The 16,414-nt window shown below is 31.9% G+C and overlaps 1 protein-coding gene across 4 annotated transcripts in view; it reads left to right on the top strand.

Moving 5' to 3' along the window:
• LOC145279807 (kinesin-like protein KIF2A) overlaps positions 1 to 16,414 on the top strand; it is a 152,362-nt gene that overhangs the window by 108,285 nt on the left and 27,663 nt on the right. For all 4 annotated transcript variants that reach the window (XM_080131159.1, XM_080131161.1, XM_080131158.1 and 1 more), the window contains 3 exons: positions 7,354 to 7,421; positions 11,431 to 11,551; positions 13,572 to 13,670. In XM_080131159.1, the coding sequence (XP_079987285.1) occupies positions 7,354 to 7,421; positions 11,431 to 11,551; positions 13,572 to 13,670 (288 nt within the window). The remainder of the gene's footprint in view (positions 1 to 7,353; positions 7,422 to 11,430; positions 11,552 to 13,571; positions 13,671 to 16,414) is intronic.

Raw genomic sequence — 16,414 nt, 5'->3', positions numbered from 1 at the left:
AGCAAGCATTACACAAAATGCTAGAATATTTATCTCTAACATTTTGGCTATTCCGACTTTCTTTTCTAGATCACCACATTCTCAAGAAGCATCTGGATGTAAGCATTCTACCTCCATCCGACACAAGGTGAACTTTATCATACATAGAGTTCATGAAAATGTTCAAGCATTAAAAAAACTGTCACTGAAATTCAGTCAACATTATATGTAGATGAGACCGTTGCAGAAGCGACAGGAATTCTGAAATATTTGAACGATGAAAATTTCATATTTTGGTTTGAGCTATTTCATAAAATGATGTCTCATGTTGAAATTATTTCTCGGGAAATTAGCATATATAAAGTCAATGAATACATAACAAATTTAAAAACTGCTATTTTAGAGATAAGAAACACCAAATTCTGTGAAAATCCTTCACAAACACTCAAGGGCGAAGCTAAAGAACTGTGTGACTATATACCTGTTGATATAACGGACAGATATTCTTCAACTAAACATTTAATACTTGCTAAATTGTTTTACAAGATAAGCTTTGCTAGTTTTAAGAAAAAAAAACTACCTACAGAAGAGATATCCTTGACAACTGAAGCATATCCCATGATTGACAAAGAAAAGTTTGAAACTGAGCTAGAAATATTTTATAGTAGGTCAGATATCCATGAATATTGCAAAGTAATTGATCTGAAATTTATTTTGGAAAACAATTTAAACGATGTTCTTAGTGAAATCACAAAACTCATAAAAATTATCTTCACAATTCCCATGACTACATCAGAGGTAGAACGTTGTTTTTCAACTCTGAAAATAAAAAAAAAACATGGGTTACGAAAGACTAAATGAACTTGCAGTGCTTTCAATTGATAAAAAAGTTCTTCAGCAGTCATTCAGAAGTTAAGGAGAAAATTATCAATCTTTTCTCACAAATTAAAACAAGAAAAATGGAGTTTACTTTCAAATGAATGTAATAAGTAAAATATTTAAAATATTTACATCTATTTAGGATTTTGTTTCAGTTTGAAGAAATAGGGTATAATAAAATTATTGGGTGTTTGTTCGCGCCTGATCTCCATAGAATGTAAATATGTCACAAAGTTTAACAAGGATTTTTAAAAGGGGTGAGGGTCCACAATAACACCTTAACTTTAATCTTAATTCACGTTAGCTTTTATTTATTTTTTTTAGTTGAATCATATTGTGTCGAATAAATTCACCTCATAAATTCACGTTCTTATTAAAGTGAATGTCAAAAAAAAAAGTCGGAACTTTAGACAATTCTCGACACAAATTATGCATAACTCTGTTTTTTTCCTTCTCAACTTGCACATGGCACTCTTTTGAAAATAGATAAATAGATAAATAATAAAAAATAAGACCGTTATGCCATAATCGAATATTCCTCAAGCACAAAATAATGGAAAATATTAAAATTTGTTTATAAATATTCCTTATGTTGATGAAACTCTCTTAAATTGTTAACACAGAATGCCCCTCTTTCAAATTGAAAACGGGGCTCTCCATTTCAAAGTCGCTGCCATTTGGATTTTTCTAAACCGGTTAATTAAAAAAAAAAAAAATTTTTTTTTGCAAACTACTTAAAAATACAAACCAATGAACTTTTCTACCATGAAAGTAACTTTTATTAACTATGGTAACATTTATTTCTTGTATATTTATATTATTATATATATAACATTTTCTCTTTGTAAGGAAACATCATTTTGTTGGTCACTCTTGGCTACGAATGGAAACAAAATTGATATAAAAGAATATATTTTCGCGAAAACTATCTTTACTTTCATCATATTTTGCTTAGGGTAAAATTTTTGAGTATAAAAACCTATCTCTTTACAACTCCCTCGTTTTCATAACCTATCATACTTTCATCAATCACAGTCCATTTTCTGTAGGCTGTTTTTGAACCCAGTCAACGACAGGTACTTCTTCTATTTTATATATATATATATATATATATATATATATATATATATATATATATATATATATATATATATATGGTGAATGCTCTGACGAACTGCAATCACTTGTGCCCCCATGACGCGAGCACCCTCGACAAACCCGACAAGCTACTAGATCCCACCCCCACACTGTAGAGGTCCCTAGATGTAAAAGATCTTTTTAGTCCAATAGTTTCTTCCCCAGAACCGCAAGACTCTGGAATTCCATTCCAGGTCCCTGCTTCCCCAACAGTACTGACGTGCAGAAGTTCAAGTGTAACGTGAACCGACACCTTGCTGCCCAAATCCCTACATAGTACCCCAGTAGTTGTTGCCCCTGATAGTAGCCCCCTACACCAAAGTGGCAATTTTCCTTGTTTGGGGTAAAAAAAAAAAAAAAAAAAAAAATATATATATATATATATATATATATATATATATATATATATATATATATATATATATATATATATATATATATATATATATATATATATATATATATATATATATATATATATATATATATATATAGCGGTCGCTAGAAAAGCGAGAAATTTGAATGTCAGCTTAGATCATGAATAAAATGCATGATTGCTATTTTTTGATTGGTTCTTTTGTTGTCGAATGAGTGTGCAATCTGCATAATGATTTCATTACATCTTGTTTATTTATTTCTTCGATTTAGAGATGTGTCCACAGATGTTTAGCGATATACGAAATGTAATAGACAACCAAACATGGACATGGCAGCAGGATGGTGCCAAGACTCACACAGGAAGGGCTTCAAGTCAGTTTCTTCGGCAATCTACTCCTGATTTCATTGCTGCGGAAGATTGGCCTCTAAAAGTCCAGACTTAAATGTCATGGATTACTGTGCTTGGAGCTTGTTATTAACAGAGACGCAGAACTGTCGACATAACATACACTCTGTTGGTGACTTGAAAAGGTGCTTGGAATATCCCACAAGTTGCCCTTCAAAACGCCACACGAACTTGGATTTCTAGGTTAAGACGCTGCAGTGAAGTGCACGGACGACATTTTGAGTATCTATGCGTATAATATAACATTTATCTTTGAAAAACTTTGTAAAAATTATTCTTTGTAAAAATAAATCGTTGTTTGACAAATTTCCTGCTTTCCTAGCGACCACCCTGTATATATGTATGTGTGTGTGTGTGTGTGTGTATATATATATATATATATATATATATATATATATATATATATATATATATATATATACAGCATAATCACGTAAACACATTGGTGCCCATCAGATCACTGATGTTAAGCAATGTTCAGCCTGGCTAGTTCCAGATTGGTGATCATTTGGTAATTCTAGGCACTGCATGTGCTCTCTGCTTATCTCGGCATTGTCTTCAGTCATCCTGAACCTACACAAAAATGTAAGTTAGTAATTAATATTTGAGTGATGGGGGGGGGGTACTGTACACAGATTCGAAAAAGTTGTCCAAAAACAAATAAATGAAAGCAAAGGTAAGGTAAGTTACGTTTCTACCTAACTGGATAATTGTTTAGTGTTTTTATGTAATGTAAAATGTTTAATCGGCTGGAAAAACAGAAATGGCTGCAGACTCTGTTGAATACGTTAAGTTTGGGAAAGTAAGTTAAAAACTAAAAACTATACAATACAGTGTCAAAAACCCACCCAATATATTTTACCATGACATAAGCTGACATAATCGGTGGGTTTGTGACAGTATTTTGTATAGTTTTTTATTTTTAACTCACTTTCTCAAACTTAACATAATCAACAGTGTCCACCACCATTTGTATCTTTCAAATATACCGATAAACACTGTTTTTCGAGCCGACTAAACATTACATTAAATGAAAAGGGTTTGTATTACTAAACACAGATACAAAGAAGTCGTCAAAAAATAAATATATAACAAATAAATGTTATCAAAGGCAAGAAAAGTAAATGTTCTACCTAACTGGATAAGATTGTAGTGTTTTTATGTAATGTATAATGTTTAATCGGTTCAAAAACATGCAGTATTTATCGGTATATTTGAAAAATACAAATGGCGGCAGACTGTATCGAACACGTTAAGTTTGGGAAAATTTTGGGAAAATGAGTTTAAACTAAAAAACTATACAAAATACTGTTAGGAACTCACTCAATATATGTTACTGTGATGTAGGCTGACATATAATCAGTGGTCTTAAACTTTTGCTCGATACAGGTGACGACTTTTAAGAGTCCTTTTTAGTGATTACCTGGTTTGAGGATATTTATACAACTAAACGGCAAATCTGCCCCAAAAAATCCGGTATTATTTTACTTTAAGGCCCGTCTCATGTTCGTATATAACAAAATATTTTATTGTAGATTTCGGTGTACTAAAAACGAATCCGTTGCAAAGAGAAAGTTTTCATGGTATGAAGAAATTACTTTTTCAAAAAGTGGATGATCACTTTTCAATGTAAATTTAACTTAGAATGAGCACCCACTTTCTGGCTTTCTGGAGAGGAGCATTTTTCTGTGTGTTTCTTGGCTAAAAAGGTTTTGTTTGATTTCTTTTGCATGGTAATAACCACTGAACTCTGGGATTATTTTCCATTTCACAGCCATAGCCGTAGTTTATGCTACGCGCGAGCATAAACGACAGCTGTTTAGTCAATAAACATGGGGAAAAAATCCCCCCCCTCTCTCAGGTGGCTAGAAAGTGGGTGCTTATTTTAAGTTAAATTTACATCGAAAAGTGATCGCCCACTTTTCGAAAAAGTAATTTCTTCATATCATAAAAACTACTTTTTTGCAACGGAAATGGTTTGCAGATTCGTTTTTAGCACACCGAAATCTACAAAAATTTTTTTGTTATATACGAACGTGAGACGCACGGCCCTTTATGGAAAATGATATAAAAAATCCGGGAGGAAATAGTTTTCAATAAAAACAGCAAATGAATTCGATAGAAAAAAATGGATGCTATATTTTTTAATTTTTCTGTGTGTTTCTTGGCTATAAAGTTTTTTGTTTGATTTCTTTTGCATGGTAATAACCCCTGAACTCTGGGACTATTTTCCATTTCACAAACGTAGCCTTTGTTTACGTTATACGCGAGCATAAACAAAGGCTGTTAAATATGCACTCGCGCCCCAAACTGCCTTGTCAAAAAACCTTTAAGCCAATAAACACGAAAATAAATGCCCCCCTTCCTCAGGTGGCCAGAAAGTGGGTGCCCATTTTAAGCTAAATTTACATGGCGACTTATTTAATCGTCGTTCCTTAGCCCCCCCCCCCCCAGTCAAGGCTAACGCACGCGCACATAATATTTTCGTTATTTATTTACTTACGTTGCCTTTGGCACTTTTACAAACATTACTTACATTGGCTTAACTCTTTTCATGATTAAAAAAAAGTTTTACTCCTAAAGAATAATAAAAGGAAAAAGTTACTAAACATTTATTAATAATATCTCATATACTTACGTTGGCTTAACTCTTTTCATGAAGTATACAAAAAAAAAAGTAACTAAGCCGTTTATTGATAATTTCTCACTTACAAAAATTTTTAATTTACATGAGCGAATAAGTCTGCTAGTCGCCATGGAACTCAACCGCCACCCAAAAAGGTATATACGAACGTGAGAAAATGGAAAATTTTATCAAAATTCCAGGATGCTATTTTTTTTTTTTTTTGGTAAATATGAAGAATTACTCCACCCTCGAAAATTCCTTTAAAATTACCACTCTTAAATGTTTTTGGGGTCGCTGAAAACGAAAATAACGTTTAAAATTACGGCAAACGAGTAGTTTCCAACGTATGAAGAATGTTAGTTCTAAAAAAGTGGGGGATCACTTTTCTATAATAATTTAACATAAAATGATCACCTACTTTGTGGCCACGATTTTTTGGGGGGGAGGGCGGGGAGTTTCTTTCCACCCTCGGAAAATCCTTTAAAATTCCAGTAAACACGTAGTTTCCAAGATATGAAGAAATGCACTCACTGGTATTTTTCTTTTTTTTTTAGGGGGGGAATTGCCGGTTTGTTTTTCATTCTTTTTTTGGAGGGGGATATTCAATTATAGAATTTGTATAGTTTTTTAACAGGTGCTTATGCAGTTTAACTGTTTATCCATAAGTAACGTGCCGACATTAACCGAACAGAAGAACTGTTTAATATTTTACAAAAATTCTGTTTACATTTGGTGGGTAGCGGTGGAGGGACGGGGGGATGCTTTGGCGACCGCCAAAACACCCCCCGCCCCTTCAACCAATTTAAACAGGTAATTTTAAAGGATTTTCCAAGTGTAGAAAGAAAGCCCCTCCCTCCGCCCCAAAAAATCGTGGCCACAAAGTGGGTGATCATTTTATGTTAAATTATTATGGAAAAGTGATCCTCCACTTTTTTAAACTAACATTTCTTCATATCTTGGAAACTACTCTTTTGCCTTAATTATAAACGTTATTTTCGTTTTCAGCGACCTCGAAAACACATAAGTATGGTAATTTTAAAGGAATTTTCGAGGGTGGAGTAATTCTTCATATTTACCTTCTTTTTTTTCCCCAATAACATAAGAAATTAAGAATTAGACAAATTTATTTTAGGTAGGCTTCGCCAGGAAAGCTTTTAAAAATAAAAAATTAAGATAAACAAATAGTGCTAGTGCACTTAACAATCCGCGCTATTTTTTAAATCGTATTTCCAAGTTTAATTAAAGTTTTATATGTTTTTTTACAATATATATATATATATATATATATATATATATATATATATATATATATATATTGTACTTTAACCTTACAATTAATTAATCCCTATTTTTTAAATTATATATATATATATATATATATATATATATATATATATATATAATTTAAAAAATAGGGATTTTTTATTTTTACCAATCTATTAAATAGATAGTTAAATGTTGTAATTCGAAAGTCGTCAACGTGTGATGCACGTGAAAGGCTCATTTCTAGCGGAAATGAAATAGCGGACAGTCTCGCAGTTACGAAAAATATTTTTATTTTATTTAATATATTTTTTATAATTTGCGATCTTAATTTATTTTAATAACATGCAAACATTCCTTGACTTTACAGATAAATTTTCTGAAAATGTCAATTAAATTGGTAACGTAGAAATATGGTTTTATTCACTTTGAACGAACCAAGAATTACATTTTTATATATATAGATATGCAATACACACACATATATATGCAATACACACACACACACACACACACACACACACACACACATATATATATATTTATATATATATTACTCTCTTCAGCCTCTGTTTTTTTATCAGTCTCTGTTTTTTAACAAAAAATAAACTATGATGTTTAAGTTTTGCCTTGGTCTTTTTCTAATTTTATAGTTGGAAATAAATGTTTGAAATTATTATTTCAGATTGCAATGATATCTCCTGGCATGAGTTGCTGCGAACACACACTCAATACTTTGCGCTATGCTGACAGGTGAGAGTATTTCTGTAACAATTATTGTTTGGAGTTTGATTTTTATTAAATGTGGATCAGTGTGTGTGTGTGTGTGTGTGTGTGTGTGTGTGTGTGTGTGTGTGTGTGTGTGTGTGTTATATGCATCATATAACTTTTTGAAATGCATTTATTTAAAATTGTCTTGTTTTACTCAAACTACGTCATTTGATTTTTTAACAATTCATTTTCAAATAGATAAATTAAGTATTTTTTTTTACCTTAACAGCATTGGTTTAATTGACAATCCCCATTTGCCATCCTTTAGCATATTATGAAGCTAGAAAATATGATTTTATAATCAAAGTAAATTATGTTTAACTTTTGCCTTGCTCTCTTTTTAATTTTATAGTTTGAAGTAAATGTTGAAACTATTTTTTTTTTATTTCAGATTGCAATTAATGTTTGGGAGTTTGGTTTTTATTATGACGATCTGTGTGTGTGTGTGTGTGTGTGTGTGTGTGTGTGTGTGTGTGTGTGTGTGTGTGTGTGTGTGTGTGTGTAACATAACATGACTTTTTGAAATGTATTTCTTTAAAATTACACTGTTTTAGTCAATGAGACAACATGATTTGATTTTGGAACAATTCATTTAAAAATAGATAAAGTCAGAATTTATTTTTCACTTTAGTGACATCAGCTTAATTAACAATCACCATTCAACATCTTTGCTAATCAGATTATTGTTTTGTATGAATATGAAGGGACTTGGTGAGAGAGATTATTTTCATAGAGGGAAGTACAATATCCAGAGAAAAAGTGACATCCTACACTCATGCAAAAACAATTGGTTTTTATTGACAACTTGGACAAACCAGAAGAATAACCGACTTGAAATCCACAGCAAGCAGTGTCCAGTCAGATTAAATTCCTGATATTTATAACTTCTTGTTTTGGGTCCCATACTCCTTTTGTTTTGTAATAATTAAAAAAAATTTTTTTCATAAGTCTTATATGTTTGAGATATTCTAGAATCCGAATCATGTTAAAAATTTTGACCAAAATTGGAATAAAAGTCCTGTACATAATCAGTGTATCTTGATTTTAATTTTTGTAAGCAGACTTAAAAATGGTGCAAACTGTTCTATTTTGGGAATTTACCCGTCATGGGACATGTATTCCATTATAATCAATTTATGTAAAATTATATCAGTCGAATTTTGGAATTTAGACTTAAATAGCATCGCTTCTGACAAATCGATATTTAAGAAATCATTTTTTAAACAAAATTTTATGCTAGAATTTTTTTTTTTTTTTAATAAATTGAAAAAACACTACTAATCAAATATTTTGGCCAACTCTAATTTTCATCGATGAGTTGTAGATATTATCTTATTTTATGTATTTATTAGCTATAATGATGGACACCAAAGATAGCTGTTCTCTTCTGGTGTTAAATGGAGACGGTCTTGAATTTGTTCAGAGAGAATGCTAGTAACACACGTACATGTAATAGATCCAATATTTATACATCAGCGGTCAACGTAAAATAAAACTATACAAGAAATGTTTCTGCCTAGCAACTTTAAGTTCTTTTTCCTTCAAGCATGTTATTTACAATACAAAAATGTATTTCACTTCAGATTGTTTTTAGAAATAAGTTTTTTTTTTTTCTTTCTTTTTTTTCTTTTTTTTTTACTGTGGCGACTATTTTATATAGTAACTAGCCTGGGTGCCCGGCGTTGCCCAGGTGTTTGGGGATGTGTGTCGAGAAAAATAAAGAACAAAAATTTAGTAGGCAGGCTCGAACCTGTACCGTGAAGGAGGAAAAGAATGTGAAAAAAAAAACAAACAAAAACAACGTGACGTCTTTGCTGTTGCGTCCATCGCCAAAATCGGAAGTGACGAATGTTTAAATTAAGGCTAGTCAATTGAAAAGAGGGGATGACTTTCGAAAATATTGGAAAAAAAAAAAGGCGACCTAAATGACCAGATCTTCATCCTTATCATTTCCTTTCATGATTTGTCTTGACCTTCTAACGTGAACTGCATTTGCTATTTCAACTGTTCTACATCTTCTAATCCAAGAACTCTCACGCATTCATTCAACACGGCTATACCAAGAAAGTCTTCTATTCTGCACACATCCCTCTATACGGTCCAGATTTAGTCTTCCTCTGTAGTCATCAGATCTAAGCCTTTCTTTAAAACTCACATTACACATCCATTGTATAATACTCATGTCATTTCTCTCCATGAAACGCATGTCCTCAACCCTCACTGGTCAGATTTTACTTCCATAGATCATTACACTTCATACACATTGCTGGTCGACTCTTCCTTGGTCGACAATGATAGGTAACTCTTTGCTGAATAGCAGAAGTTCCCTAAACTTACTCCACCGACTCCTACTTCTTGCAATCACACTAGCACCTGCTTCTCCCTTTGCTTCAGTGGTATCACCTAGTAATAATAAAAAAACAACAACCTCTGAACAACTTCAATAGCATTCAAATAATCGTCAAATTCAAATAATTAAAAAATAATATCCTTGAAAGAAATTTAAACCACATGGGGGGATGTATTTCAGTGCTTGTCTAGAATTTCCCATATATTAAAAAACAAAAATAAAGAATAATCTTTTTCTTATGTTAGCATTTGCAAAAAGATAATATAAACGTGTTACTTACATATTCCAAAATTCATAATGATCCGTTCATTAGTTTAGGAGATTACTCTTTAATGTATCTGTCTATCTATAAAAGTGAGGATATGTGTGTGTGTGTGTGTGTGTGTGTGTGTGTGTGTGTATGAGGACAATTCTCAACCTATATACTCAACGAATTTTTTATCTACAGACTTGAAATTTGGTATATAGAGTATTCAGACACGTGGAAAACTTTGTAATCCGTTTTCATTCAGAAAAAAGTGCAGCTAGGCGGTCAAAATTGAACAGTTAGTATGGAGGGGGGGTCATTTGATTTTTATCTATTTGTCAACTGTTTCATGACAGCGCATGCACAAATCGTTTACATGACAGCTTTCTTATGTTAAGAATAAGTAGGTCTGAAAGCACTTTTTAAAGATCGTATCAAGATGGCATAATGGGTATCATACATGACTTACTGTCTTTAAGCATTGGTTTCAATCTCAGCTCGAGTATTTTTTTTTACTTACAAGAAGTGAACTGTTTAGAAAAAAAAAACATAATATTTGAATGCACATGTCTTAGTTTCTTTCTGTTTTTTTTTTTACTTCATTTTTTTTTTTCAGAAATTAAATATTATGTTTAATACCTGGCAATACCGGGTACATCTTCTAATCTAGTATATCTATAAAAGTGACACTGTGTGTGTGTTTGTGTGAGGACAATTCTCAACCCATATACTCAATAAATTTTTGATGTACAGACTTGAAATTTGGTATATAGAGTATTCAGATATGTGGAAAATTTTCTAATCAGTTTTCATCTGGAAAACAGGGCTGCTAAGGGGTTAAAATTGAACAATTGGTACATGGTGATCATCGGATTTTTATCTGTTTGTTAACTGTTTCACGAATGTGCATGCGTGAATGGTTCACGTGACAGATTCCTTATGTTAAGAATAAGTAGGTTTGAAAACACTTTTTAAAGATCGTGTCAAGCTCGCCTAATGATTATCGTACTTGACTTACTATCTTTAGGCTTTGGTTTCGATCTCAGCTCGAGTATTTTTTTCTTTTACTTACAAGAAATGAACTGTTTAGAAAAAATATAATATTTGCATACACATGTTTTAGGTTATTTCCGTTTTTTCTACTTCCTTTTTTTTTTTTTAAGGAATTTAAAGTTACGTTTAATACTGGTACATCTGCAAGTATATAAATAAATGTATTTATTTAACTTTATAAATGTACAGATATAAATATATGATGATGCCAACAAAAAACTGAATAAATAAATAATACTGCAATAAAACGTTTGTTTATGAATATTTTGCTAAGAAATTACAAATTTTAATTTCACTCTGGTTCTCCATGATCTAAAATAAACAAAAACTTGATTTTTCAGAGTCAAAGAACTTGGCGCAGGGAGTGCGTCTGATGGAAGTAAGAGCCTAGAAGCTTCTGCATCACCTATTAGTACGATGTCACCACAAAACAGTGACTTAGCTCTGATACAAACCTCAAATGTATGTTTATATTATTTACTTTATGCATTAATTTTATTATTTCATGTATATATATATATATATATATATATATATATATATATATATATATATATATATATATAATTTCTTATTTCTTTTCATTTTTTTTTTTTTAAATATGTTTTTTGGTCCCCCCCCCCCGACAAAAGGAGGGTGGACCTGTAAATTCATCCTTGTTCGTCTGTCCGCACTTTTCTCAATAACTATGCCTTGCAATTTTTTGAAATTTTGCACAAACATGATATGAGTAAAAAAGTAACAGAATGCATTTTCCGGGAAAACTCCGGTTGCCCCACTAGGGGTGCCATTCAGGTTAAAATTGCTAAAATTGACACTTTTGTGCTTATTAAAAATATTTATGCCTTGGATTTTTATAAAACTTTCTGAAAAGTTGTAACTAACTGATTTCTATATAATTTTGTTTGTCTATACTTCGCGATAACTCTTGGGTGTGCCCCAGGAGCTCTTTTAGGGCTAATAAAAACACTCCACTTTTGGAACTATTTTACCATATTTGTCCAAAATATTTTGTGTATGTCTATTTAGCAGTTTTGCATGGTGCTGAACTCAAATTTAAATACGTTAAGAGCTTGGGGACTTTTGAGGCTAAATGGGAGGGGTGCAAATGATGGAATTAGTTATTTTCTTTTTTGCATGGTGCAGAACTACAAATTTATATATGGTTAGGCCTAAAACTGCACTATTTGTTAATTTTCATTAGGATTTGATGTCCCCTGGCGACTTTTGGAGTTAAATGAGGGTGGGTGGGGTCAAATGCTGAACTTAGTCATTTTTTTATGCCTCGTTCACTGTGCACTCATGGGGGACCATGCATGCTTCATTGTTCAATTATATTTTACTGTTTGCGTATACCAATCCTTTTTGCTTAGAAGCTCAATGTATGTTAATTATAACAACAGAGCATATATAAAAGCATAACAGTATAGCTACATTCCAAGATCCAAACAGAAAAAACATTCATAGAAGACTCAACATCGGGTGTTTGTTCCAGCAGTCATTTTGGTTCATATCCTTGAAAGACATTTAAATCAAATGAAGGGGATTTATTTCCTCTTTTTTTTTTTCCTTTTTTCCGACATTATATTGTCATGCATTTTTTTTTTCTTTCGAAGCAAAGAATTTCTATTTTATTCTGAGGAGTATATGCATGAAAAGAGTCGGTATTGACATAATAATAACCGATTGTTTCTGCATAACGAAATGGATCTATAACAAAAATTTACTGAAATTTTAACAGGTTGGAGGAGTTATTTTGCATGAAAAATAAATATTTGGATCTTGGAATGTAGCTATACTATTATGCTTATATATATATATATATATATATATATATATATATATATATATATATATATATGTGTGTGTGTGTGTACACGCATGCATTATAAATGAAGAAAAATAAAATTTTGATGCATAGAATATTTACATTATTTATTGAATCATTAAATGTTTAGAAACAAGGAATATAATAGGAATTTTTCTTTCATCCATAAAGTTTCGAAAATTTGTATTTTTCTCTTCAAACTTAATGAATAGTGGAGTAGAACATTTGTCGATTGAATAAATAAGTTAAATTTTTTATCCATCATCATTTAATACGTCTTCATTTATTAATGACCTATCTAGAATATTGAGCATCTTTGTTAAGACATGCGTCTAGAAGATAACTGATGTAAAAACCAGTGGTCTACTGTATACTCTGTCCAGTGGCAGTCATCTGCACCGATAGAGGTTAAGAGTAATACCAAAAAGTGTGGTTGGTTCTACACAAAGCCTTCACGACTATAAACAAATCATCTGTGTGGACTTCGAAGCAACTTAGTTGTTGTGGCGGAACCTCATATGTCGAAATCGACGGGAAGAGTCCATTTGATATATATATATATATATATATATATATATATATATATATATATATATATATATATATATATATATATATATGTATATTATTTGTTTGTTTGTTTGTTTGTTTCAGGAGGAAGTAACTGATGAGATTCTAACATTGCATGAAGTGATAAATCATTTACAAGAAATGGAAGAAGAAGTCTTAGAAGACCAGAAGAATGTTTATGATGTAAGTTTTACCTGTCAGCTTATTAAAGATAGAAAAAAAATTTTTTTATTATTCATTTTCTTACATCTATTTAAATATCTTGAAAAAGATTTGAAACTCGATCAGGATAGTGGTTTATACTCATTGGAACCATTAAAACTCAATTTCATTGAGATGAAAACTCAATTTCATTGAGATGAAAATGTCAGTCAAAATGATGCAGCTCTCAAATCACTCGACGTTTGTTTTTTTGTTTTTTTTTTGTTTTGTTTGTTTTCACTTTTCTCTTCTAAGTCGGCAGATTTCAGACATTAAATAATTCCAGTTAATTCCTTTTCAACCAATGTTTTTTTGTTTTTTTTATTTATTAATGTGAATTTGTTTATTGCAATGCAATAACCAGTTCGGTTTTTCATAGGTTATGAGTTCAATCAATTAGTTTCCCATAATTTTGATATTTCTTTAATTTTCAAATTAAACGCCAGGCAAAGACGGGCCCTTTTATAGCGAGGATAAAATAAACCAGGATCACTTCCACTGCTCAACCCAGATTCATGATGATCACTTCTGCCACAGTTATGGCACCAAAAACTTTCAAAATTACAATTGCAGAAAATATGAATGGTGAAAATAAAAATTAACGGATAAAAATAACTTAAACCAGTTTCTACAGATTAACTGACCAATTAACTTGTTTTGTCATAGAGATCAATATGCATCCATTAAATTTTTAGATGCTTATTTAGCATTGCACTTAATTTAAAAAACAAAAGTACAGAAATATATTTGATGTAGAGCAAACGTGTCGTATTCCAAAAATCTGTAAAATGAACAAGTAGATTTTTTTTTTTTTTTTCGTATATATTATGGTCTCTTAGTATTTATGAAAAGGATTAGAGGTGGGAAAGGATGCCATAGAGGTCACAACAAAGAATACATGAAATGAACAGCGTTGGAAGTGTGTAGATTCTGACTCCATATAATTAAAGACAAACGAATATTGAAGGTTGAGAACCGATTTTATTTACTACTAACAACTTGTATTAGAAGAGGAAAAGTGTTTGTAGAATGGAATGTGATTTAACGAAGAATGGATTGTCCGATGGAGATATTTGACAGTTTGTATTACGGTTAAATGTTCGTAGAATGTTTGCAGGCATGTACGATTTAACAAGGAATGAATGTTCGTAAAATGTTTGTAGGTATATATGAATTGACAAGGAATGAATGTTCGTAAACTGTTTGTAGGTGTGTATGAATTGACAAGGAATGAATGTTCGTAAAATGTTTGTAGGTATGTATGAATTGACAAGGAATGAATGTTCGTAAAATGTAACTTATCTTTTGGACGATGGAGATGGTTAGGGTAGGCTGGTCATCCTGCTGTCGATGATGCGTGTCCTGGATTGTAACTGGAAAGCGGGTGACTTTTTCATCAGCAGCTACCAGCCTGGCGTCTTCGTCTTCTTTTTCCTCCTCTCTTCTTTGATTTGTATGAACTGTAGGCAGTGTTTAGAATTGAAGGCGTTTGGCCCATAACATGAGAGTGTAATCGGCTTCAGTTCACTGGTGCCTTATTTCTTTTTCTTCTTCATTAGATCTCTTCAGGTTTGGTGACAGAATCTGTCCATACATTCACTGACGCAGCAGGGCGAGTTCTCTTCTCTTCATCTCTTTAGGTCGGATGGGAGAATCTGTCCGTGCGTTTACTGACGCAGCATGGCAAATCTCCTCTTTCCTCCTTTTGGTTCCCTCAAATCCCTCGTTTTATAGTGGCAAACTGGCTCCCAGTGACTGTGATATTTGAAGTGTTTATTTTAGGCGCGGAGCTCTGCCATTGGTCGATAATTATTTTGTGGTTATCTTATTTTTTCTTCCCAAGCGGAAGCGATGCATGGAGCCATGTACAAAAGACGATTTTTCATTTTGTCTCTCATGGTGGATGCGTTAACATCCGGTTCGCTGCTAATTTTCATCATGTCCCCACAATATATAGAAAATCATTGATGTCAGTTTAATCATGTCAATTATCAAAGAAAGAAAGAAAAACTTGATGGAAAAATGATTAAAATTGGTTGGTTTTGTTGCAATGGACTTCGTACTGGATGAAATGTGTAAATTTAATGTCCATCATACACAAAGCTGATGCAACGTTCATAACACATGATTTTGACATTTTTTTTTAAATTTTCAAACTACACACCAGGCAAAGACGGTCAGGTCACCTCGACTGCTTGATCTGGTTTTTGGAATACCAGGACCACCACAGTTATGGCATTAAAAACTTTAAAATTAAAATTGCAAAAAATATTTTCTTTAAATTGATGGTGAAAACGAAACTTAACAAATGGAAAATAACTTGAACCCATTTCTGTTGATTAAATGGCCAATTAACCTGTTTTTCCACATAGACCAATATGTATTCTGTTGCAATCGTTCTTATATAATGAGGGTATTATTAAAGAAAATAGACACTGGTGATAGGAACAAACCAATCAAATGGAAGCACATTCTGCTAGCAACCAATTAGAAATCGGAATTGCTCCATAAAAATATTGGATCTTTTAGAATTCCTGCACATAATACTTCGTAGTCACATGAGAAAGATCTTTGCTCTTCATCTGCAAAATTTTAAAGTTCAAGACTTATACAGATCAGCTACCCACCGAAAACTCTTTTTCATCTCCAGGGCTTATACAGATCAGCTACCCATCGGAATTTCTTCTGCAATTAAACATGGCTTTCAATTCAAAACATTCATTAAA

This window comes from Euprymna scolopes, chromosome 7 (genome assembly GCF_053919585.1).
Source record: "Euprymna scolopes isolate OS-2025 chromosome 7, ASM5391958v1, whole genome shotgun sequence".
In the NCBI taxonomy this organism is placed as follows: Eukaryota; Metazoa; Mollusca; class Cephalopoda; order Sepiida; family Sepiolidae; genus Euprymna; species Euprymna scolopes.
Note: the sequence above shows the minus strand (reverse complement) of the source record. Positions and strands in the feature narration are given on the sequence as shown.